This window comes from Balaenoptera physalus, assembly GCF_965194825.1.
Source record: "Balaenoptera physalus genome assembly, chromosome: X".
In the NCBI taxonomy this organism is placed as follows: domain Eukaryota; kingdom Metazoa; phylum Chordata; class Mammalia; order Artiodactyla; family Balaenopteridae; genus Balaenoptera; species Balaenoptera physalus.
The window spans coordinates 94,902,504-94,929,680 of NC_138903.1; the positions used below are offsets into that span (position 1 = coordinate 94,902,504).

General features: G+C 38.2%; 1 protein-coding gene across 4 annotated transcripts in view; it reads right to left on the reverse strand.

Moving 5' to 3' along the window:
• RBM41 (RNA binding motif protein 41) overlaps window positions 1–27,177 on the reverse strand; it is a 67,410-nt gene that overhangs the window by 35,577 nt on the left and 4,656 nt on the right. For 3 of the 4 annotated variants that reach the window (XM_082447642.1, XM_082447641.1, XM_082447643.1), the window contains exons 2-5: window positions 24,885–25,001; window positions 24,130–24,322; window positions 23,455–23,659; window positions 21,492–21,563 (exon numbers count right to left, since the gene is read on the reverse strand). In XM_082447642.1, coding sequence (XP_082303768.1) covers window positions 21,492–21,563; window positions 23,455–23,659; window positions 24,130–24,322; window positions 24,885–25,001 — 587 coding nt within the window. The remainder of the gene's footprint in view (window positions 1–21,491; window positions 21,564–23,454; window positions 23,660–24,129; window positions 24,323–24,884; window positions 25,002–27,177) is intronic. The other variant, XM_082447644.1, reaches the window with a different exon arrangement.

Here is a 27,177-nt window from a genome sequence, read left to right on the forward strand (position 1 = left end):
AGCATATATCTTGTAAAGGACTTGTATTCAGAATACATAAAGAACCCTTACCACTCAACACTAAGAAAACAAACAACCCAATCAAAACTGGATAAAAGACTTGAATAGACATTTCATCAAAAAAAGACATATGAATGGCTCATAAACACATGAAAAAGTATCAAGATTATTTGTTACTACAGAAATTTAAATTAAAACTACAATTAGATAACAGTACACACCCACAAGAATAGCTGAATAAAAAAATATGCAATAACAAGTGTTGGCAAGGATGTAGAGAAGTAGGAACGCTCATACATCACTGATGAGAAAGTAAAATGGTGCATCCATTTTACTTGGAAAACAGTTGGAAACACTGGAAAACAGTTTGGCAGTTCCTCAAAAGTTTATACATAGAGTTACTGTATGACCCAGAAATTCTATTCACTCAAGAGAAATGAAAACATATCCACACAAAAACCTGGACATGAATGTTTACAGCATTGTTCATAATAGCCCCAAAGTGGAAACAATCCAGTGTCATCAAGTGGTAAAGGGATAAACAAAATGTGGTAGATCTATACAACGGAAAATTATTTAGCAACAAAAAGGAATGAATTGCTGATACATGCTACAACATGAGCAAACTTCAAAAACATCATGCTACCTGAAAGAAGCAAAATTTTAAAGATCATGTATTATAAGATTCTACTTATATGAAATATCTAGAAATGACAAATTTGTAGAGACAAAAGGTTTGGGGTAGACATGGGAGTTATTTACCACAAACGGGTTCAAGGGAATTTGCAGAGTCATGGAAAAGTCCTAAAATTGGATGTAGTAATGACTGCACAATTCAATAAATTTAGTAAAATGCACCTAATTGAACACAATAGGTGAATTTCATGATATGTAAATTATATACCTAATAAAGCTGTTTAAAAATTAAGAAAAAAAACCTATTCAGTTTCACAAAATGTTAGAATAGAAAACAGAAAATATACATTAAAGAACAATTAAATGAATGAAAATATATACCATATTTACATTCCAAGATTTGAAGATTCATACTATAAATAAGTCAATTGTCCTTAACTGATTTCCTTGATGGAATCTCAATCAAAATCACATGAGAGAGAGAGTATATGTTTGTGTGTGTGTGTGTGTGTGCGCGTGTGCATGTGTATGTAGAACTTGACAAGCTGATTCTAAAATTTGGAAAGGCGAAGTACCAAAAGTAGATAAAACTCTTTTGAAGAAGAACAAGGTGGAAGGAATTGTTCTTCTGCTGTACCAGGTATCAAGACATTAATACTGATATTGTAGTGATATTGATTTTGTAATAGCTAAAAAGATCAAAGGAACGAAAGTGCCCAGAAGAACACCCATGCATATATGAATACCTGATATATGACAGAGCTGGACATACAATAACAGTGCGGGGACAACATTTTCAATATATGGTATTGGGATAGACGGTTATCCATATGAAAAAAAAGAAACTGGAATCCTTACTTCATATTATACACATAAATCAATCAATTTAATGACTTAAATGTAAAAGGAAAAAAATCATAAAGCTTTTAGAATAAAGGACAGTATTTTCCTGAGTTCATGTAAGGAAGGATTTATTAATCAAAGCACAAAATGCACTAAGGAGAAAGGAAAAATTAATAAACTTTATTACATAAAAATGAAGAACTTTTATTCATAAAAAGAAACCATAAAGGCAGTGAAATAATAAGCCAAAGAATGGGAACAGACAATTTCAACATATATAACCAACAAAGAGCAAGTATCCACAATGATAAAGAACTTTTTAAAATTTATAAGAAATGCATGTAAGATTAGAGATGAAGTTTAGAGACAGACTATTCATGACATATAATCACAACACCTTTCTAGCTCCCTCTTCTCTGTAGCAGTACTGAAGGCAAGTAGTTATCATTGAGATCTGCCATATCTACCATAGGGCTTTGGGGCTGAACTACTGCTTTGATGCATACCTAGAGTGACCTCTGAAACAAGACTGCATCTGGACACAGATAAAAACAGATGGAAAGACATTCATGCAGGAAACAGACATTTCTACATTTGCTAAAAGGGCAAAAGAATTGAACGGCCATTTCACAAAGGAGGCTATCCAAATGGTCAATAAATGTCTGAGAAGGTTTCCAACCTCATCAAGAAAATGAAATTAAAATCACAATGAAACAAACAACATAGACCTGGACTCCTGAAAAATATCAATGTTCTGAAAATCAGACAGACAGACAGAAAGATATGTGCAGGTGCGCGCGCGCGCACGCACACACATACACACACACAGAGAGTCAGCGGAACTATTCTAAAGCAAAGTAAATGCAATGTGTGATGCCTGATTGCATTCTGGATTTAAAATTGAGAAATCTAATTACAAACTCTATGTTAGATCATATTAGTGTGATAATATTAAATATCTTAAGAGTGATCATAATACTGTGATGATATAGGAGAAATTTTGTATTCTTAGGAGATACATAATGAAGTATTTAGGAGTAAAACTTCTTAATGTCTCTTACTTTCAAACAGTTTAGTGATAAACCACATACACACACACACACACACACACACACACACACACACACACACACACACCATTCTCATGTAGATGAAAAGAGATGTAAAGCAAATGTGGCAAAATGTCAACAGTTGTTAAATGTCAGTGAGGGGTATGGATGTACTATTCTTTCAATTTTTCTCCATGTTTGAAATTTTAAAAATAGAAGGCATGGAAAATAACACTTTACTAAAGACTAAGAAAATAAAAAGCAATATAAATGAATGCTAATTATTAAGAAAGGGAAAAAAGAATACAATGAAATATAAGCAAATACCCATCAGATTAGAGTCTGACAATACGCAGCATGGACAAGGATATGGAGCAACCTGAACCTTCACACATGGTTGGTGGAATTTTAACTTGGGACAATCCCTTTAATAGATGTAAAGAGAGTTTACATCTATTAAAGCTGAAGATGTATGAACTCTTCACCCCTCAATTCCACTCCTAGACCCTGAGAAACTCCTGCACATGTGTCCCAGGATACATATACAAGAATGATCACAGTAGCAGCACTGATACTTATACCCCCACAAATGGAAACAACCCACGTGTCCAACTACAGTAGAATGGATAAATAAAGGTTGGTATGGTCAGATAAAGGAATACTATACTGCAATGAAGAGGAATGAACTATGGCTACACATTGCAATATGAATAAATCTCACAAATATAATGTTAAGTAGAAAGAAAGACCCAATAGAATACATATTGTAAAATTCATTGGTATAGTGCTTAAAAACTGGTAAAACTGAACACTGTTTAGTGCTGTATGTATGGGTGGTAAAAATACAAAGAAATACATAGAAATTACTATCACAAGTCTGGACACTGGTTATATCTGATGGGCAGGGGGTTGTGATTTCATTTTTTTTCATAGTTATAATTTTTTTATTTAACTATAGTTGATTTATAATATTGTATTAGTTTCAGGTGTATAGCTTCAGATTCTTTTTCATTATTGGTTATTACAAGATATTGAATATAGTTCCCTGTGCTATACAGTAAATCCTTGTTGTTATACATAGTGGTGTGTAGATTCTATATCCAGCAAAAATTATCCCTCAAAAGTACAGGAGAAATAAAGATTTTCTCAGACAAACAAAAACAACTTACTCTGCAAGAAATGTTAAAAGAAGTTCTTTTGGGAGAAGGAATATAATATAGGGGCAAAACTTAGATCTACATAAAGAAAGGAAGAGCATTAAATAAGGAATAATATAAGGTAAAATCAAATATTAGTTTTCATTTTCTTAATTGATCTGAACAGTAAGTGTTCAAAATAATAATAGTAACAATGCGTTGTGTGATTATAGCATAGGGGTAAGTAAAATCAACAGGGATTGTGATTTCTGAAGGGCATATGGCGACTTTTGGAGTATTGGCGATGTTTTATTTTTTGATCTGACTGAACATATGTTTTACGTACTCTTTGTCATGATCCTTTTCATTATCCCTTCCAAATTTATGTTCACCCAGAACGTCAGAACGTAATCTTATTTAGAAATAGAGTATTTGCGTATATAATTAGGTAAGACGTGGTCATACTGGATTAGAGTGGGCCCTAAATCCAATGACTGGTGTCCTTTTAAGAAGACCATGTGAAGACACAGACACACAGACACACAGGGAGGATATCATATGATGACAGGAGCAGAGACTGGAGTGAAACATCTATAAGCCAAGGACTGCCAGCAACCACTAGAAGCTAGGAGAGAGGCGCGGAACAGATTCATCCTCACAGCCTTGCCGACACCTTGATTTGAACTGGCCTCCAGAACTGTGAAAGAATAAATTTCTGTTGCTTTAAGCCATCCAGTTTGTGGGTTTTTGTTACAGCAGCCCTGGGAAACTAACACCTAAAACTGTAGAAGTGGTTTTGGAATTGGGTAATGGATAGAGGCTAGAAGAATTTGAAGTGCTTGATAGCAAAAGACTAGTTACCTTGAAGAGACCATTGGTAGAAATAGGAATGTTTTTTTCTTGAGATTTTTTTTAACATCTTTATTGGAGTATAATTGTTTTACAGTGGTGTGTTAGTTTCTGCTTTAGAACAAAGTGAATCAGCTATACATATACGTATATCCCCATATCTCCTCCCTCTTGCATCTCCCTCCCATCCTCCCTATCCCACCCCTCTAGGTGGTCACAGAGCACCGAGCTGATCTCCCTGTGCGATGCAGCTGCTTCCCACTAGCTATCTATTTTACGTTTGGTAGTGTATATATGTCCATGCCACTCTCTTACTTCGTCCCAGCTTACCTTTCCCCCTCCCAGAAATATGAATGTTAATACTAGTTCTGGTGAGTGCTCAGAAGGAAGTAAAGAGGGCAGTAGAGAAATCTTCTATCATCTCAGAGAATACATATATCATCATGAACAAAATGTTGCTAGAGATATGAACATTAAAAGTGCTTCTGGTGAGGCCTTAGAAGGAAATGATGAACATGTTATTAGACACTGGAAGAAAGGCGATCTTTATCATAAAGTGGCAGAAACTTGGCTGAATTCAGTTCTGCTGTTGGGTCGAAAGTGTAAGTTATAAATGATGAACTTGGATATTTAGCCGAGGAGATTTCCAAGCAAAGTGCGAAAGATGTAGCCTGGTTTCTCACTGATGCTTATAATAAAATGAGAGAGGAGAGAGTTAAATTGAGTAAGTATCTGCTTAAAAAGGAATCAGCACTTGATGATCTGGAGAATTCTCAGCCTATCTAGACAGCGTGCTCTGGAAAAAGGGCCAATGGTGTGGCTGGACAAACTTTCACTGAAGAGATTAGGTATGTGACTCATGGATCAAATCAACCATCTCAGAAGCCAGGAATAGACAAGGGGTTATCCAGAAATGATCTGTGAAGAACCCTCATATCTAACGGTGTGGATCTCTTGACATACACAGGAGACTGACAAGGTTTTTAAGGATTTTATACCAGCAGAAACAGTGCCAGCCTGATGTAAAAGTGACAGAGACAGGGTAAAATGAAGGAAGGTAAAATGAAGTCACAAATGCAAAAGCCAGAGAGGGTGGGGCTGCAGCTGCCCTGGTAGGCTAAGATGGTAGGGCTGTCCCAGAGGACCCAGAGAGCAAGGCTATCCCTGGCGCCAGAGGACAGAGCGTTGAAGCCAGAGCATTACTCTTAGGCCTTGAAATCTAATGGAATTTGCCCTGCTGGGCTGCTAACTCGCTTTAGAACAGTAACCCCTTTATTCCTTCCTTTTTGCCCTTTCAGAATGGGAATGCCTACCCTATGCTTGTCTCATCATTGTATTTTGGAAGCAGACAACTTGTCTAGTTTCATAGGTCTCTGGACAGAAAGGAATTTTGCCTTAGGATGGAACATACTCAAGAGTCTCACCTACACCTCATTTAGATGATTTAGATAATGAGATTTTGGACTTTTTGAGTTGATATTTAGATGAGATTTGGGACTTAGACTTGATGCTGAAATAGGTTAAGACTTTGGGGGATGTTGTGATGAGGTGAATGTATTTTGCACGTGAGACAGATATGAATTTGTGGAGGCCAGAGGGCTGACTATACTGGGTTGAATAGTGTACCCTCAAAATTCATGTCCATCCAGCACATCAATATGTGACTTTATTTGGAAATAGGGGGTTGGCCGACGTAATTAGTTAAAATGAGGTCATACTGCATTAGGATGGATCCTAAATTCAAAGACTAGTGTCCTTAATAAGAAGGCTATGTGAAGACATAGAAACATAGACACACAAGGAGACTGTCATGCAATGACAGAGGCAGGGACTGAAGTGATGCATCTGCAACACCAAGGAATGCTGGCAGTCACCAGAAGCTAGAAGAGACAAGGAACTATCCTCCTCTAGGACCTTCGGAAAGAACATGGCCTTGTCAACAACTTGATTTCAGACTTCTAGCTACCGTGAAAGGATCAATTTCTGTTGTTCTAAGCCACTAGATTTGTAGTTATTTGTTATGGCAACACTAGAAAAATAATACAGTTATTTTAGAAAACTCTTTCAAGAAATTTTATTTTATAGACAGAAGGAAAAATTATTGATACGCACAATATCAATGAATCTCAAAAACATTATGCTGAGTTAAAAGGAGCCTTACACAAAGAATATATAGTGTATGGTTTTGGTTATCTGAAGTTCTAGAACAGGCAAAACTAATCTATAGCATAAAAAAATCAAAACACTAGTTGCCTCTAGGAGAGTGGGATGGGAATTACTGAGAAGTATGGTGGAACTTTCTGAGGTGACGGTAATCGTCTATGCGTTAATAAGGGTTAGGTTACACAAATGCAGTGGTGTGTTGAACATGGTCCAATGATTGTGTGCATCACTTCCCGACTCCATGTTCAGTGATAACACATTGGTAGCTTGAAATTGGCCATGGTGGGAATGTGTACATCATTAAAACTGGCAGATGATACATATCAGAGTCTCTTTTTCTGGAGAGCTGGCTGTTAAACATTTACCAACACATCACTACAAAGATGTATACATTGGTTAAAAGTCAGCAAATGAATACTTAAGATGTGTGCATTTCATTGCATGGAAATTTTATATCAAAAGAAAAAAATGTAAATATGTAATTCTAGTCAACAATATGTATACTGACATATTTAGGGGAACATATATTTATATTGGCAATCTATTTAAAATACATCAATAAAGTAAGATGGTTTGACAGATGGATAAAGGGATAGACAGATATGATAAATAAGTAAAATATTAATGTTATAATCTAGTCAGTTATCACTGGGCGTTTGTGATAAAATTCTTTCAACTTTTCTGTGTTTAAAATTTTTCATTAAATATTGGAAAAATATTTTCCCATTTGGGTATCAAAAATATGAACATATGTAGCTTAATCCTATCTTTTTTAGGGCTTCAATTTTTATATTTCATTTTTAAACCAATTGCTACTTGTTATGGTATATAGTGAAGGCAGAGAATCTAAACGTACTGTTTGCTCAAGTAGCAAAACAATTGAAGGGCATTTTTTGTTTTTATCATTTTTTTAAAGATAGTTCATGGTAGGAGTACATACACCATGGACAATGGCAAATGGTACAAATCATGTTAAAATCTTGAAAGGAAAGAAGTAATACTGGGGATAACTGACTAAGGTCCCTGGGGAGATAAGAGGGGTAGGATCCAGCACAAAGGAATAAAGATTAACCTTAGGCAGAAAGGATGTCCCTAGCACTGCATTGAGACTGAAGAAAATGATAGCTAAGATACGAAAGTTAGCAGAAAGTCAGGCAGAAAGTGGATGAAGGTTCTTATTGATGGCATTGTTTTCTTTGAAATAGGAAAGAAGACTATCTGCTAAAAATAATGAAATAGTAGGATAGGAAAGAGTAATGAAGATCTAAAATAGCATTTATAAGGAATGAAATAGCTGACCAGGGACTAGGAGGTAGATTGCTGAAGAAAGAAGAAGGTTCTAGACAATGCCAGCAATGAGGAATTTGTAGAGGCACTAATCAACAAAGTTATACTATTTTTCTCTAGTAGTGCTCAAAAGCCATGCAGAAATAAAGAAGGCAATTAGTTGGATTGATTCTGGGTTGAGGATTTGCTGGGTGGGTATGATACACAGACAAGGAAGCAAGGAGAATGATTCAGTGGCAAGAACTTGGGTAAATAATGGATGATGGAGTCTAAGCGAGATGTGGAAGGAAGAGGAGACAGGAAGGGGATGACAGATTGGGAAAAAAATAAAAGGTCAAGGAACTGGAGATTTCAACAGGGTTGAAGAAATGGTAAAATGAATGTAAGAGAGTTGTGAGAGTCAGAAGGATAAGAGAAAGGTTGTGATTAAGAGTAGTATACTGGAGTTTAAGATTTCAGAGGAAGTATATTTCTAGAGATAATATATGTTGTTTTCCCACTGATTTAAGTTTAGAAAATGGGATATATGGGCTTCCCTGGTGGCGCAGTGGTTGAGAATCTGCCTGCCAATGCAGGGGACACGGGTTCGAGCCCTGGTCTGGGAAGATCCCACATGCCACAGAGCAACTAAGCCCGTGTGCCACAACTACTGAACCTGTGCTCTAGAGCCCGCGAGCCACAACTACTGAGCCCACGTGCCACAACTACTGAAGCCCATGCACCTACAGCCCGTGCTCCACAATAAGAGAAGCCACCGAAATAAGAAGCCCGCACACTGCAACGAAGAGTAGCCCCCCTTGCTGCAACTAGAGAAAGCCCGCACGCAGCAACAAAGACCCAGCACAGCCAAAAAAAAAAAAAAGAACCTCTTAAATTTCTCTCGCCATAAAAGCAATGAGAACACTGGCAGAAATGTCAGAATCAACTTTTTCAGAACTCTGAAAATTAACCAATCTTGGAAACATTTATTGAAAAAAAATAGCTGAATATCAGTAAGAATAATAAGTTTTGTGGCATTTTAACTTGCCTTTTTCTCATCCCTTTCTCCCATGTCGGTAGTAACCTTGAAAACCAACAACCCCAAATCACAGTGAAAGCGGCAGCCTGGCAACCACTGAAGAAGAAAGAACAGAGTTGGAGTTCCTTTAAAGCCCCATTCCCAGAGAACTGTCATTACTTGATCTGTCTAGTGGTTCCCTGGAAGATCACACAAGCAACATTCTCTTTATCTGACCCAGCTCAAAATTCATCCAGTGGTAACAGCCTTTTTCCCAAGAACTTCTGTCAAAAACAATCAGAGGCAGTTGTTGAATTTTCTGGCTAGCTGAGGTGGTGTAGTTGAGACAAACAATAGGTTAACCAAAAAGCTTAGAAGGAAATCCTAGGAAATAAAATGTCCTTAGGGGGCTCTGAAAAGCTCCGACATATTTCTAGGAATCTAGAAGGCCATACATGTGCACAGGACTGTCCACATGGCCAGAGCTTTGTGTATGCTCCGGAAAGACCTGAAATATCCGTAAGCTCTCACCACTAATATTGAGTTTCTGCGCAAGCAGGGAGTAAAGGCTACAATGGAGTTATCAACTGCTTAGCTGACTGTTGAAGATGTCTTCAGCTTACACACAAAGTCCATTGGTACTGGGAAATCCCTCAGTACTGGGAAAAGTACTAGTTCTAGACATAATTAAAACATTGTGTTAAGTTAAAGAAGGTCATATATTATATGATTCCATTTATATGAAATGTCCAGAATAGGCAAATCCATAGGGACAGACAGTAGACCAGTGGCTGCCTGGGCTGGAAGTAGAAACAGTAACTGAGAACAATCTCTGGGGTGATGAAAATGTTCTAAAATTAGACTGTAGTAATGGTGGAACAACTCTGTTAAATTTACTACAAACCACTGAATTGTACATTTAAAATGAGTTTTATGGTATGTAAAATACAGCTCAATAAAGAAGTGGAAAAAAAGGACCCACCTACATTCTTTAAGAAACTCGCTTTTTTCAAAATATGAAACTCACTTTCAAATATAACAATATAGATAGGATAAAAGTAAAATGGAGAGAAAGCAATTCTGGAATGTTGGAGTAAGGACCTCTGAAAATCTGCTGCTCCATAAAAGCAAAAAGAACACCGGCAAAAGTTGTCAAAATCAAACTTTTGATAAGTCCGGAAATTAAGTAAAGGCTTGCAACAATATGAGAAACAGTTATTCAAGAAAAACAGCTGAGTAGCAGTCAGAATAGTAAGATTTGTGGCACTTTAACTTCCATAATCCCATTTCCCTCTCTCTAGTTTTTCAGTAGCCACTATGATAGTTGTGAAAAACAGCAGCCTAACTGACACTAGAGGAAGCAGAGCAGTTCTGGTGCTCCCCAAAAGTGCCATCCTCAGAGAACTGTCACTGTTTGACTTTCCTAGCACCTCAATGAAAAGCTACACTCTGAGGGTTTGTCTTTGACTTGGTTCATATCTCACTCTGTGGAACAGCCCATCCCTAGATCATGTCAAAACCAATCAGTGGGGCTTGTTTAACACTGCAGCTGCTTGAGATGGCATTATCAGTTGAAGCTAACAAGAGGCTGACAAAAAAAAAACTTAAAAGGAAACATAGGGAATATGAAACATAGGGAAATCACACTTCCTGCTTTCAAAATATACTGCAAAGCTATAGCAACTAAAACAGTATGGTACTGGCTTAAAGACAGATGTATGAACCAGTGGAAAAGAGTAGACATTCCAGAAATAAACTACACATGTATGGTCAACTGATCTTTGACAAGGGTGCCAGGAATACACAATGGGGAAAGGATAGTCCCTTCAACAAATGGTGAAAAGTGGATATCCTTGTGCAAAAAAGTGAAACTGGACCCTTATCTTATGCCATTCACAAAACTCAATTCAAAATGGATTAAAGACTTAAAAATAAGACCTGAAACTCTAAAACTCCTAGATGAAAACACAGGGGAAAAAGCCTCTTGACATTGGTATTGGTAACCTCCAAAACATAGGTAACAAAAGCAAAAACAGAGAAGTGGGACTACGTCAACTAAAAAGCTTTAGCATAGCAAAAGAAAAAATTAAGAGAGTAAAAAGGCAACTTATAGAATGGGAGAAAATACAGTTGACTCTTTAACAACACCAGTTTGAACTGCACAGGTTCACTTAATGCAGATTTTTTTTTCACTAAATACATACTATAGTACTACAAGATCTGTGGCTGGTTGAATCTGTAGATGTGGAACCATGGATATGGAGGGCTGAATATAAAGTTATACATGGATTTTTGACTGCTCGGAGGGTCAGCGCCCCTAAGCCCTGTGTTGTTCAAGCGTCAACTGTATTTGCAAACCACATATCTGATAAGGGGTTAATATCCAAAACATATAGGAAACACCTACAACTCAATAGCATAAAAACAAAACCTGAATAAAAAATGGGCAAAGTATTTGAATAGACACTTCTTTACAGAAGATATATGAATGGCCTATAGGTATATGAAAAGGTGCTCAACATCACTAATCATCAGGGAAATGCAAATCAAAACCACAATGAGATATCATCTCACACCTGTAAGGATGGCTATTATCAAGAAGATAAGAGATAACAAGCGTTGGTGAGGATCTGGAAAACTGGAACCTTTGTACACTTTGGGTGGGAATGTAAAATAGTATGACTGCTATGGAAAACAGTATGAAGGTTCCACAAAAGATTAAAAATAGAAATACCATATGATAAAGCAATCCCACTTTTGAGTATTTATCCAAAAGAACTGAAATCACAGATATCAAAGCCAAGAGTATAACGGTTGTTGCCAGGGGAAAGGGGAAAATGGGGGGTTACTATTCAATGGTTATAAAGTTTCAATAATACAAGATGACTTAAGTTCCAAAGATCTGCTGTACAACATTGTGCCTATAGTTAACAATACTGTATTGTACACTTAAAAGTTTGTAAAGAGGGTAGATCTCATGTTGTATTCTTACCACAATTAAAAAAAAAAGAAAGAAAAATAGGGAATGAGATATCCATAGGGGGCTTTGAAACGTTCAGACATATTCCTGGGACTCTAGAAGGTAAGGTACACGTGCAGGGCTATGCATATGCCAAGGAAAGTTAGGGCCTGAGAAGTCACTAATCTCTCACTTATGACTGATCTTGAGGCTCTGCATAAGCAGGAAGTGAAGTTTAACACCGAGTTGCAGAGAGAGGAGAAGATGGCGGAAGAGTAAGATGTGGAGATCACCTTCCTCTCCACAGATACATCAGAAATACATCTACACGTAGAACTGCTCCAATAGAACACCCACTGAATGCTGGCGGAAGACCTCAGACCTCCCAAAAGGCAAGAAACTCCCCACGTACCTGGGTAGGGCAAAAGAAAAAAGAAAAAACAGAGACAAAAGAATAGGGACGGGACCTGCACCAGTGAGTGGGAGGGAGCTGTGAAGGAGGAAAGGTTTCCACATACTAGGAAGCCCCTTCGCGGGCGGAGACTGCGGGTGGCGGAGGGGGGAAGCTTCGGAGCCATGGAGGAGAGCGCAGCCACAGGGGTGCGGAGGGCAAAGCGGAGAGATTCCCACACGGAGGATTGGTGCCCAGCAGCACTTACCAGCCCAAAAGGCTTGTCTGCTCACCCGCCGGGGCGGGCGGGGCTGGGAGCTGAGGCTCGGGCTTTGGTCGGATCGCAGGGAGAGGACTGGGGTTGGCGGCGTGAACATAGCCTGAAGGGGTTAGTGCACCACAGCTAGCTGGGAGGGAGCCCGGGAAAAGGTCTGGAGCTGCCAAAGAGGCAAGAGACTTTTTCTTCCCTCTTTGCTTCCTGGTGCGCGAGGAGAGGGGATTAAGAGCGCTGCTTAAAGGAGCTCTGGAGACGGGCACGAGCCATGGCTATCAGCGCGGACCCCAGAGACGGGCATGAGACGCTAAGGCTGCTGCTGCCGCCACCAAAAAGCCTGTGTGCGAGCACAGGTCACTATCCACACCCCCCCTCCCGGGAGCCTGTGCAGCCCGCTACTGCCAGGGTCCCGTGATCCAGGGACAACTTCCCCGGGAGAACGCACGGCGAGTCTCAGGCTGGTGCAACTTCACACTGGCCTCTGCCGCCCCAAGCTCGCCCCGCACTCCGTACCCCTCCCTCCCCCCGGCCTGAGTGAGCCAGAGCCCCCGAATCAGCTGCTCCTTTAACCCCGTCCTGTCTGAGCGAAGAACAGACGCCCTCAGGTGACCTACACGCAGAGGCGGGTCCAAATCCAAAGCTGAACCCCGGGAGCTGTGCGAACAAAGAAGAGAAAGGGAAATTTCTCCCAGCAGCCTCAGAAGCAGCGGATTAAAGCTCCACAATCAACTTGATATACCTGCATCTGTGGAACACCTGAATAGACAACGAATCATCCCAAATTGAGGAGGTGTACCTTGAGAGCAAGATATATTCTTTTTTCCCCTTTTCCTCGTTTTGTGAGTGTGTATGTGTATGCTTCTGTGTGAGATTTTGTCTGTATAGCTTTGCTTTCACCATTTGTCCTAGGGTTCTGCCCGTCCGTTTTTTTTAAAAATTTTTTTCTTAATAATTATTTTTTATTTTTTATTTTAATAGCTTTATTTTATTTTATCTTACTTTATTTTATTTTATCCTCTTTCTTTCTTTCTTTCTTTCTTTCTATTTTTTCTCCCTTTTATTCTGAGCCGTGTGGATGAAAGGCTCTTGGTGCTCCAGCCAGGCATCAGGGCTGTGCCTCTGAGGTGGGAGAGCCAACTTCAGGACACTGGTCCACAAGAGACCTCCCAGCTCCACGTAATACCAAACGGCGAAAATCTCCCAGAGATCTCCATCTCAACACCAAGACCCAGCTTCATTCAACGACCAGCAAGCTACAGTGCTGGACACCCTATGCCAAACAACTAGCAAGACAGGAACACAGCCCCATCCATTAGCAGAGAGGCTGCCTAAAATCATAATAAGGCCACAGACACCCCAAACACACCACCAGACATGGATCTGCCCACCAGAAAGACAAGATCCAGCCTCATCCACCAGAACACAGGCACTAGTCCCCTCCACCCGGAAGCCTACACAACCCACTGAACCAACCTTAGCCACTGGGGACAGACACCAAAAACAATGGGAACTACGAACCTGCAGCCTGCAAAAAGGAGACCCCAAACACAGTAAGATAAGCGAAATGAGAAGACAGAAAAACACACAGCAGATGAAGGAGCAAGGTAAAAACACACCAGACCTAACAAATGAAGAGGAAATAGGCAGTCTACCTGAAAAAGAATTCAGAATAATGATAGTAAAGATGATCCAAAATCTTGGAAATAGAATAGACAAAATGTAAGAAACATTTAACAAGGACCTAGAAGAACTAAAGAGGAAACAAGCAATGATGAACAACACAATAAATGAAATTGAAAATACTCTAGAAGGGATCAATGGCAGAATAACTGAGGCGGAAGACTAGATAAGTGACCTGGAAGATAAAATAGTGGAAATAACTATTGCAGAGCAGAATAAAGAAAAAAAGACCGAGTTGCAAACTGCCCACCTGAGCACTGAAGGAGTGACCCAATACACACACACACACACACACACACACACACACACACACACAGCGCCTTGGTAAAGGCTGGTAGAGTTCTTGATTCAAGACATTTAAGAAAAACTCTCTCCAATCATTAGTGGGCCACTATGCTAACTGGACAGAGACTTCAGTGGCTTTACATGACAAAGAATTCAAAATTGACAGAATTGGTCCAGGAACATCACTAAACAAACAAATAGCAACAACAACAAACACTGGGTAGGGAGGGGTTGACTGATTTTCAGAGTTGTCACATAGTATCATTTTAAATGTCTAATTTTCAACAAAAAAAATTATAAGACTGTAATGGACTGAATATTTGTGTCCCCCCCAAAATTCATATCTTGAATCCCTACACCTCAGTGTGATGGTAAAAGGAGATGGGGATGTTTGAGTAGTAATTAGGATTAGATGAGGTCCTGAGAGTGGAACCCTCAGGAATGGGATTAGTGCCCTTATAAGAGTCATCAGAGAGCTTGGTTCCTCTCTCTGTTCTCTGCCATGTGAGGATCCAACAAGAATTCAGCAGTCTGAAACCCAGAAGAGGGCTCTCATCGGAACCTGTTCATGCTGGAACCCTGATCTTAGATTTCCAGCCTCTAGAACTGTGAGAAATAAATATCTGTTGTTTATAAGTCACCCGGTTTATGGTACTTTGTTAAAGCAGCCTGAGATGACTAAGACAAAGACACTGAGAAAAACAAAACGAAACCCCAAAAAACCAAGAATGGCCCATACACAGGAAAAAAGAAAGAGCTGATAGAAACTCCCCTGAGGAAGCACATTGGGCTTCTCATGAAAAAACTTTAAATCAGTTATCATAAGTTATTCAAACAATTATAGGAAATCATTTTATAAAGAACTAAAAGAATATTTCAGAATATCTTACCAAACAGAGAATAAAGATAGAAATTATAATAAAGAATCAAACAGAAATTTTCGAGTTGAACGGTACAATAAATGAAATGAAAAATACACTAAAGGGGCTCAACAGGAGATCTGAGTTGACAGAAGAAAGAATCATCAAACCTGAAGATATGTCAACTACCTCATCTGACGAAGATTACTAAATTTGAGGAGCAGAAGGAAAAAAGAATGAAGAAAAAATAACTGAGCCTTGGGGACCTATGGGAGACCAGCAAGCATACCAACACATGCATAATGGAATCTCAGAAGGGGTATAAAGAATATTTGAAGAGTTAATGGCTGAAAGCTTCCCCAAATTGATGAAAAACATTAATCCATACATCATAGAACCTCAACAGACTCCAAGTAGGATAAACACGAAGATACCTACGTGGAGTCTGTCCAAAGAGACACTAAGACAAGTAGTCTAACTGTCAAAAGCAAAAGATGAAAAACGGATCTTGAAAGCAGTGAGAAAAAAGAGGTTCACCATGGACAAGGGGTCCTGAGATTATTAGTTGACTTCTCAATAGAAATTACAAGGGGCCAAAAGGCAGTGAGATGACATATTTGATCTGCTAAAAGAAAAAGACTGCCAACCAAAAATTCAATGTCCAGCAAAAAACTATAATTTAAAACTAAAGGAGAAATTAAAACATCCCAAGATAAACATAAACTGACAGAGTTCAGCACTAGAAGATCTGCCCTATGAGAAAAACTATAGGGAGTCCTTCAGACAGAAATAAATGGACACTAAACAGTAACTCAAATTCACACAAAGACACTAGTAAAGTTGACTACATAGGTAAACATTAAAGACAGTATAAACATTTTTGTCCTTGTAACTCTTGTTCCATCTGACTTAAAAGATAAAAGATAACTGCGTAAAGCAATAATTATAAAACTCTGTTGATGGGCTTAAAATCTAGAAAGATGTCATTTGTATGACAATAATAATACAAAGGAGGAAGGAGAGAACAGAGCTAAACAGGAACAAAGTTTTTAAATATTCTGAAATTAAGTTGGCACTTTAATACAAATTTGTTTAAGCTAAGGTGTTAATTATAATCCCCAGGGCAATTACTAAAAGAGTAACAGAAAGTAACAGAAGCAACAAGTTAATTAAAATGACATACTGTAAAAACCTATTTAACGTGAAGGAATAAATTGAGTAATAGAGGAACAAAAGAGACAAGACATATGGAAAATAAATCGCAAAATGGCAGATGTAAATCCTACCTTATCAACAGACTCCACTTAAATGCATTATATATAAATTAACACTCTACATAATTGGAAGAATGGCTTAAAAAAGATTAAAAAATGAAAACATGATCTAACTATTTGCTGTCTACAGGAGACACACTTTTTTTTGGTTTGTTTTGTTTAAAAAAAAAAAGGTTGAAAGTAAAAGGATGGAAAAAGATATTCCATGCAAAAAAGAATCAAAGTAGAACAGGGTACAAGAAATTTGAGTCTCCCTTTTTTCCTTGGTAAGTCTAGCTAAAGGACTGTGAATTCTGTTGATCTTTCCACAGAACCAACTTTTGGTTTTCTTGATTTTCTCTATTTTTTAATTCTTTTTTTCATTTATTTTTGCTCTAATCTTTATTATTTCCTTCCTTAAGCTTGATGTGGGTTTAGTTTGCTCTTCTTTTTGTAGTTTCTTTTTCATTAAACTTAACTTTTTTAGAGAAGCTGTAGGTTCACAGCAAAATTGAGGGGAAGTTACAGAGATTTCCCACATGCTCCCCTGCCCCCACACATGCTCAGCCTCCCTCATTATCAGTATCTCTCACCTGAGTGGGACATTTGTTACAAATGATGAACCTACACTGACACATCATAATCACCCCAAGTTCTAGTTTACATTACCATTTACTCTTGGTATTGTATATTCTGTGGGTTTGGACAAATTTTTGTAGTTTCTTAAGGTGGAAGTTTTGATTATAAATTTGAGATTTTTCTCCTTTATTAATACGGGCATTTACAGCTTTAGATAGCCCCTTAAGTATTGTTTCTACTACATTACTTAAGTTTTGGTATTTTTTTTTCATTCATCTCAAAGTATTTTCTAATCTCCCTTTTAACTTCTTTTTGATCCCTTGGTTATTCAGTAGAGTGTTGTATAATTTCCACATATTTGTAAATTTCCTAAATGTCCTTCTATTATTGATTTCTAATTTCATTCCACTGTGAATAGAAGTGGTGAGAGTAGACATCCTTGTCTTATTCCTGGTATTGGAAGGAAGATTTCAGTCTTTCACCATTAACTATGATGTTAATTATTAACACAAATATATGGTCAACTGATTTCTGACAAAAATGCAAAGGCAAGTAAATGAAGAAAGAATACTCTTTGCAACAATTGGTACTGGAATAATTGGACATTCATAAGCAAAAAAGTGAACTTTAACATAAACCTCACACCTTATGTAAAAAGTAAGTCAAAGTGGATCATAGATCTAAATGTAAAATATACAACCATAAAACTGTTAGAAGAAAATAAAGGAATAGGGCTTCCCTAGTGGCACCGTGGTTAAGAATCTGCCTGCCAATGCAGGGGACACGGGTTCAAGCCCTGGTCCGGGAAGATCCCACATGCTGCAGAGCAACTAAGCCCGTGTGCCACAACTACTGAGCCTGCGCTCTAGAGCCCGTGAGCCACAACTACTGAGCCCGTGTGCTGCAACTACTGAAGCCTGCGCGCCTAGAGCCCGTGCTCTGCAACAAGAGAAGCCACCACAATGAGAAGCCCGCGCACTGCAATGAAGAGTAGCCACCGCTCGCCGCAACTAGAGAAAGCCCATGTGCAGCAACGAAGACCCAATGCAGCCAAAAATTAAAAATAAAAATAAAAAATAAGGTTTAAAAAAAAACGAAAGTAAAGGAATAAATCCTTTTTCATAATCTGGTGTTAGAGTTCTTAGACATAAAAAAAGCACAATCCATGAAAGAAAAAATGCATAAACTGGACTGTATCAAAATTTAAAATATTTGCATTAATGCAAAAAAATTTGTACACTGAAAACTACAAAATGTTGCTGAAAGAAATTAAAGACACAAATAAATGAAATAAATGCAAAGACATTCCGTGTTCATGGATTGAAGACTTAATATTGTTAAGATGTCAGTACTGCCCAAAGTGATCTACAAATTCAAAGCAATCCTATCAAAATACCAATGACGTTTTTTGCAGAAATAGAAAAATCCAGGAATTCCCTGGTGGTCCAGTGGTTAAGACTTAGTGCTTTCACTGCTGTGGGCCTGGGTTGGATCCTTGGTCGGGGAACTAAGATCCCACAAGCTGCCCGGCACGGCCGAAAAAAAAAAAAAAAAAAAAAGAAATAGAAAAATCCATCCTAAAATTCATATGGAATCTCAAGAGACCCAAACAGTTAAAACAATCTTGAAAAAGAAGAGCAAAGTTGGAGGTCTCACACTTCCTGATTTCAAAGCTTACTACAAATCTACAGTAGTTAAAACAGTGTGGTACTGGCATAAAGACAGACATACATACCAATGGAGTAGAATGGAGAGCCTAGAAATACACTCTCTCATTTACAGTCAAATGATTTTCAGAGAGTGTGTTAGGACCATTCAATGGGGAAAGGCAGTCATTTCAACAAGTAGTACTGGAAAAACTGGATATCAAACATGCAAAAATGAAGTTGGACCCTTTATATCATAAACAAAGTTAACTCAAAATGGATCAAAGACCTAAACATAAGAGCTAAAACTATAAAACTCTGTGAAGATAATACAGGAAAAAAGGTTTATGACATTAGATTTGGCAGTGATTTATTGGATATAACACCAGAAGCACAGGGAACAAAAAAAAATTGACAAATTGGACTTCATCAAAAATAAAAACTTTTGTGCATCAAAGGACACTATCAACAGACTAAGAAGGCAACCCACAGAATCGGAGAAAATATTTGCAAATCAAATATCTGATAAGGGAGTAATATCCAGAATATATAAAGAACTGCAACTCAACAACAAATTAACAACTCATCTAAAAAATGGGCAAAAGACACCCTTGTACATTGCTGGTATGAATTGAAAATGGTATAGCCTCTATAAACAGTATGGTGGTTCCTCAAAGGATTAAACATAGAATTACCATATGATCCAGCAATTTCACTTCTGCGTATATATTCAAAAGAATTGAAAGTAGGGACTGGAACAGATAGTTGTATATCCAGGTTCACAGCAACATTATTCACAATAGCCAAAAGGTAGAAGCAACACAAGGGTCTATTGACAGATGAATGGATAAACAAAATGTGGTAGATAACATACAATGAAATATTATTTAGCCTTAAAAAGGAAGGAAATTCTGATACATGCTACAACATAGATGACCTTGAAGACACTATGCTAAGTGAAATAAGCCAGACACAAAAAGACACTGTTATGATTCCACTTACATGAGGTACCTAGAGTATTCCAATTCATAGAGACAGAAAGCAGAATGGTGGTTGGCAGGAGATGAGGGAAAGGGAGAATGGGGAGTTAGTGTTTAATGGGTAAAAAGTTTCCATTTGGGAAGATGAAAAAGTTCTGGAGATGGATGGTTACAATTGTTGCAGAACAATGTGAATATACTTAATACACTTAAAAAATAGTTAAAATGGTCAGTTTTATGTTAGGTATATTTTACCACAATAAAAGAAAGTTTGCTCTGCAAAAGACACTGTTAAGAGAATGAAAAGGCAAGCTACACACTGGGATAAAATATTTGCAAATCATATATCCAACAGAGAATTGTGTTTAGAATACATAAACAACTCTCAAGAGTCATCAGGAAAAAATTAACAACTCAGTTAAAAAACAGCAAAAGATTTGAACTGACACTTCAGCAACAGGATATAAGGATGGCAAATAAGCATATGAAAAGATGTTCAATATCATTAGCCATTAAGGAAATGCAAATTAAAACTACAATGAGATACGACTTCACAGCTATTAGAATAACTAAAATAAATACCAACAATACCAAATGCTGACAAAGATGTAGAGCAACTGGAACTCTCATACATTGCTGGTGAAAATGCAAAATGGTTCAGCCACTCTGGAAAATGGTTTGGCAGTTTCTTATAAAGTTAAACAAACACTTACCATATGACCCAGTAATCCCACTCCTAGATATTTACCTTAGAGAAATAAAAATTTTATGTTCACACAAAAGCCTGTACAAGAATATTCATATCAGTATTATTCATAATCACCATAACCTGGAAACAGCCCAAATGCACTTGAATGGGTGAATGGATGACAAACTTTGGAACATTCATACAATGGAATGCTACTCAGCAAAATGAATGAACTACTGGTACACACAACAACTTGGATGAATCTCAAAGGCACTATGCTGAGTGAAAGAAGTCATTCTCAAAAGATTACATATTGTATGATTCCATTTATATGATGTTCTCTAAAAGACAAAATCACAGTGATGGAGAATAGATCAGTGATTGCCAGGGATTATGGGTGGAGTTGGGAGTGACTATCAATGGATAGTATGAGGAAGTTTGAGGGTCATGGAGCTGTTCTCTATCCTGATTGTGGTGGTGGTTACATGAATCTATGTGATTTACACGATTTACAATTCACAGAATTGTACACATAGCCCCCCCCCAAATAAACAGGCAATTTTATTGTAAGTTCATTTCAAAAATAAAATATTAGCTATTATATCATCATCAATAGTTATACGTTACTGATTAATAAAAGTATTCAGAATTAGTTACAAAATAGGATCTAAAATTCATTAAGGTCACTTTATGTCTGGTATAATAACTTAAAGGTATAGAGAAAAATATCAACAACACTAAATGTAAAAGCTTTATTACAACTTCTACTAACTCCTCTCTTTAATATTCTGTATCAGGATAATATGCTCCCTGTGGATCATGTCCTATAAACATTGTCATATATTGAATATGGAATTAAATAAGAACTCAACTTAGAAGTCTGGGACCCTAGGTTACATTCCTAAATCTAACACTGTAAGAAAACTCTCGACTTGCCTTTTGTGCCTAATTTTATCTTCCTCTTCATTGAGGTCATGTACTTGTCTGCACTTGTCTTTTTGTGGTATGCTGTGAAGGTGTAAAGCAAGGAGTTTCAAAGATAGGAAACAGAACAGATTCATATACCACCCGCCCACCCCAAATACCAGGTACTGCTTTAAGTGATTCACATGTATTACCTCTCTTAATTCTCCTAACAACCTTAAAACATAGCTACTATTAATATTCTCATTAATATTCTCATGAAGAAAATGAAGCATAGAGTGGTAACTTGCCCAACATCTTATAGCTAGTAAGCGGGGGAGCCAGGAATGTTCCCAGCAGTCTGCCTCCAGAGCCCATGTTCTTAATCAGAATGCTATAATGTCTCTCCACCAAAGGCTGTTTGTTCATTCTTTCTTTCCTTCCTTCACCACTGCTCTTCCATGTCTATGGTCTCTCTGTCTCTAACAAATCACTCATTCATTCTGTTGGCTTTACCTATGGTCTAAGCATCGATGAGCCCCAATTCTATGGACCTAGTTCTGCCCTCTCCCCTGAGCTTCACTGCTGCATTTCCAACAGCCTCCTCGATATCTGCGTTTGATGATCCTGCGGTCTCACAAATTTAACATGTTTAAAATCAAACTCATCATCTTTCCTCAAAATTTCCCCATAAAGGCTTCCTTAATTTTGCCAACTGTTAAATTACACAGCGTTGAAGCACCTGGGCTATCTTTGACACATTTCTCTCCACTGACCTTCATTCTCAGTCAACAAGTTTTACCAATTCTTCTTTTGTAATGTCTCTTATAATCATACCTACTTCTCTTTCCAATTCCATTGCCATCATCCTAGTCAGCTCTTCCTGCTGAAATGACTGTGACGCCTCCTAAATTGTTCTCCCCACTTCCAGTTCTCCCTCTCGTGCATCCTATTTACTGGCCACTAGATTAATCACTTTCAAATACTGCTTTTATCATGTTACTCCTGGCTCAAAGACCTTTAACCATATCCAAAATGACTAACTGAATAACGAATTCTGTATAGGTCTATACTACCTGCCAAATAAAGTTCAAAAATTTTAGCTTCCTTTCTAACCTTGTCTCTCACGACACCTCCAAACACGCCACAGTGCTTGCAACAACTGCTGCTAGTGAAATGCCTTTCCCTCTCCTTCCTGAAGACTTGGTAGTATTAAAAGAACATTTAAATCTTACCTCCTCTGAGAGGCCATGTTCAGTCATGCCAATCAACGCACAGTGGCCTTTCCCTCCTCTGAACTCCTATAGCCCTTAACAACTGTATCTAGCATTGTTACTAAATGTTATATGTTTCTCTCTCCAACCAGCAATTGGCACAAAGTCAGGAACCATTTCTTAAACTTCTGCATACCTTCCACAGCGCCTAGCAAAACTTACCTGTTAAACCCATTCTTTCTGGTTAAGACACACACCGTTTATCTATATATTTTGTGCTAGTTTATAGTTCTACCTAAAGACCCTTCACAATCTAGCCTCACCTACCTTTCCAGTATCATTTCCTGTCAGTCCTCACTGTGTCCTGTACTTCCTGCCACACTGAACTTTTCACTGTTCCCTAGACACACCAGGTTCTTTCACAATCCTATTCCTACTCACCCAGTATCTGTAATGCCCTCTCCCCACTATTTATCTGACAAGTGCCTGTTGATCAGTCAAGACTTGGTACAAATGTCAACTCCTGACTCCCCCAATTAGACTTAGATGTTCTATCCCTGTGTCCCCTCAGCATTTTATTCACATCTCTACAATAGCAATTTTCATGTTGTACTGCAACTAACTAGGTACATATTTGTCTTTCTCAAGGGACTATACGTTCCTCAAGAGTATCAATAGTTCATCTTTCCCCTACTCCCTTCACTAACTCTTCATAGTTAATGCCCTGATGTTAAATCTTTCTGTCAGTGAAAGAACATATCAAGTCAGTGGCGATCACATACCTTGGTAGTAAAGAGCCTTGAGGAAGGAGTGACGTTCAGCTCCCTGAAATAAAGAATTTTCTATTTCCATTTCTCGCCGGGTCAGCTGTTTGCTCTTTGCAAATCTCTGTGGCAGGCAAAGGATGCGCTGACGCTCTGAGATTCTTTCCTCAATATCTTGAAGACGGTTCTGTATCGCTTCAGGGGTTGCCCTAAGTCTCGTCCTCTGAAATAAGAGAAATGAGATGGCATATATCACAAAGGACACACCCTAAAAGTGACAATCTGATGCCTTAAACAAGAAAGAAAATGATCAGGGCCCAGAAATGGTCATTTACAGACATGTTAGCTAAGAAGTCAAGGAGCAGGAATACCCTGCGGTCCAGTGGTTAGGACTCTGCACTTTCACTGCCGAGGGCACGGGTTCAATATCTGGTCAGGGAACTAAGATCTCACAAGCCATGTGGCACAGCCAAAAATAAATAAATAAAATTTAAAAAATAAAATAAAATCCCATTTATTTAGGGGGAAAAAAGTCAAGGAGCAGCTTCTCTTTTACCAAGGTCCCTATCCTAAAAACCAAAGAAGATTCAGACACAAAGCTCAGTGTTGTGAGAACTAAAAATGAAAAGGTTCTCAGTACCAAAATGAAAAGATCTTACTTTTCATTCTCCAGAAAAAATGTGCCCCACTCACCTTTTCACCTGAAACATGGCTCTTCCAAATCAAGATTTCTGTCTCATTAAGCCCTAGTTCCCTGAGAGAAGCAGTCTCCTGGTCCTTCTCATGCAGTGTCTGGAACTGGGACAAAGTCATAGTCCCAGCTGCTTCCTTCCCAAAGGGCTTGTACATAGTACCAGGAGCAAAGCTCTCTTTCTTAGAGACACATCTGCAAAACAAGCAGGAAGAGAGTAAGAACATCTTCAAGTTACCACAATTCACAGAAATGGGGCTCGCCATTAAGAGGCACAATGAAACTCAGTGGCAATTTCTCTCTCACATACTATTTCTAGGCTGAAGCACCACTGTAATGATATGGAACTCCACCAGTAATCCAGGACTAATGACTGAATCAAATATTTATTTACTGGGCACCTACTAGGCATCAGAGACTGTACCAGGTACTGAGGATGAAACAGGAAAAAAGATAAAAACAGTTTCTGCTTTTGTGGAAGAACTGTAGAAGAGAGGCAAGTAAACAGGCAATGATAATACTGGATTGTAAGTGCTATGTATGTTAAAGGAAGACACAGGAAAGGTACTTAGCCCGGACGGAGTGGGATATGGTAGGCTTCCTAGGGGAAGAGACACAGAAGTAAAACCCTGCCTAATAAGTAGAAGTTTGCCAAGGAAAGCGGGCTGAGAGAGGAGTGTTACATCCAGACTTTAAGAGGCGTCTGTCACCTGGAGGTGAGGGTCTATGATAGTCTGTTTGCAAAATCAATACCTACTCCTCAATGGAGACACTGGTATCAAGTTGATGCTGAAGGAGGCTTTTCAGCTGCCTCTCCCCTTCTGTTTCCAGCTCCTCCAGGACGTGCTCATCACTCTTCACACAGCTATTTACCCTGGAATAGATACAAGAATATATGTGGAAAGTAGAAGAGACAGTTAATCTCAAAATATATTCCTTATCAATATTATCTACCATTAGTGATTCCATTTGTTCAAAGACACTTCTCTATTTGTTGTCCTTTATCATTCATTCCACAAACATTAACTAAATACCTGTTTACACACAATGAACGCATTGTGCTAGGTACTGATGGAGTCAAAGATATTCAAGACAGAGTCTTTATCATCAAGAAGCTTGCAATTTATTTAGGGAAAGGTAACAGATACGTATGTGTTGAGTGCACGTGTGGGGCAGGCGGGGAAGAGGGGGAGAGAGAGAGGGAGGGAGCGAGGGAGGGAGAGAGAGGGAGAGGGACAGAGGGAGAGAGAGAGAAAGAAAGATTTTATATCTTTTATATCTTCTTTATGAAGCATATGCCAAATCAGTAGTTCACAGAAGAAAGATAATTGGGAGGCAAGGTAGTAAATGAAGACTTGGGAAAGGTAATTCTTACACTGGCATTTGAAGGATTGAGTATGATGAAGGAAAGAACAGGGAGAACGAGTATGAAGAGACAGAACTATGTTCTGGGGGATAATAAGAAGTTCAATTTAGCTGGCATTCATGTATGGGAGCCTTGGGAGATCATGTTGGAAGGGTAATTAGACTCAGACTGTGAATGGCCTTAAATACACCAACTAAGAGGTCTGGACCTTAATGTACATGTATTAGAAAGCAATTTATTAGGTAGTTAAGTGACATGGTACAAGTGATGGTTTAGGAAAATGAATGCGGTTATAATAAGCCTTATGGAATAGTATGGAATAGTAAGAAAGAAACCAGAAGAACTAGTTAGGAAACTATAATTTATCAAGCATAAGGTGATGAAAGTACAAACTGGAGTGGTAATAGAAATTGAAAGGAAGGGTTAGATGAGAAAGGCCTTTTGAAGGTAGGGGTAAGGGAGGAGTGAAAGATAACCCTGAATTTCAAGCTGTGTAACTGAGAGATGGGACCAATGAACTAAAGAGGAAGTTCCAGATGGACTAAATGGTTTGGGAAAGGGAAGTCATTATTGTGTTAGCCGTGTTGAGTCAACTACCTATTACAACTGAAATACCAGCATGAAGTATTAGGAATGCTTCAAAGACATACTGAGTCTGAGGTGACAATGTGATACTGGCTAAAAGGAAAGTGATAGCAGAACTGTTGCACAGATAAGAGTCTGAGGCTGCATATGGAAATCTTGAGTCATCTGTGTTATCAGGATCTGGAGCTGTGAGAGAGAAGATTACCAAAGAAGAGAGTATAGAAACAAAGATGAAGGGGGTCATAACATTTTACAGCTTAAGCACTACTGTGTAGAAATCTAGGTAATGCTAATATGAGCTAACTAACCCTAAATAATTAAAAACTCTGAGTGTAAAGAAATAGCAGGACCATTTAAGTGTGCAACAAATGATTATAAAAGACAAAAACAAAGCGGGTTAACTCCATGAGGAAAATAAATATTAAATACCTTTCTTAAAAAATAGCCCTTTACTACTGGGGTTATGATGAGACCTAAAAGATGTATCTCCCATAATTATAAGCAAGATTCCCATACTTTAGACAGACTTATACCAACTTTGGGACATTTTAAAGTATCCATAGGGCCAGGGTTTTCAAAAATTCCTTTTAAGTATCTTAATCTTTACTTATTATTTAGAATTCTGAAAGTTCTTGCTAAGTTTAAAGTGGCTTTGAAATGAATAAACCATAGCTAAATATATCAGTACACATGAATTTCAAAAAGAAATGTGGAGTGAAAAAAACCAAGTCACAGAAAAATTCATATATGTGTCTGCATAGAGTTGAAAATGGGATAACACTAACAACACTTTGTTTAGATATAAATTCGTATGTGATAAAACTATTTAAAAAGAAAAAAAGCAAGGGAATGATTAACGCAAAATACTGGCTAGTGATCCCCTCAGGGAGGGAAGAGAAGCACTCAGGGAAGGGCACACAGGGGACTTCTGATACTGGTAATGTTCTATGAATACTGTATCGATGATACTGCTGTTATCAAATGATACAGCATCTATGTTACCGATACTGGTAATGTTCTATTTCTAAAGCTTGTAGTGAGTACGAGTCTATTATTATTCTTTAACCTGTATATATACATTATTCTGCATGTATGAAAG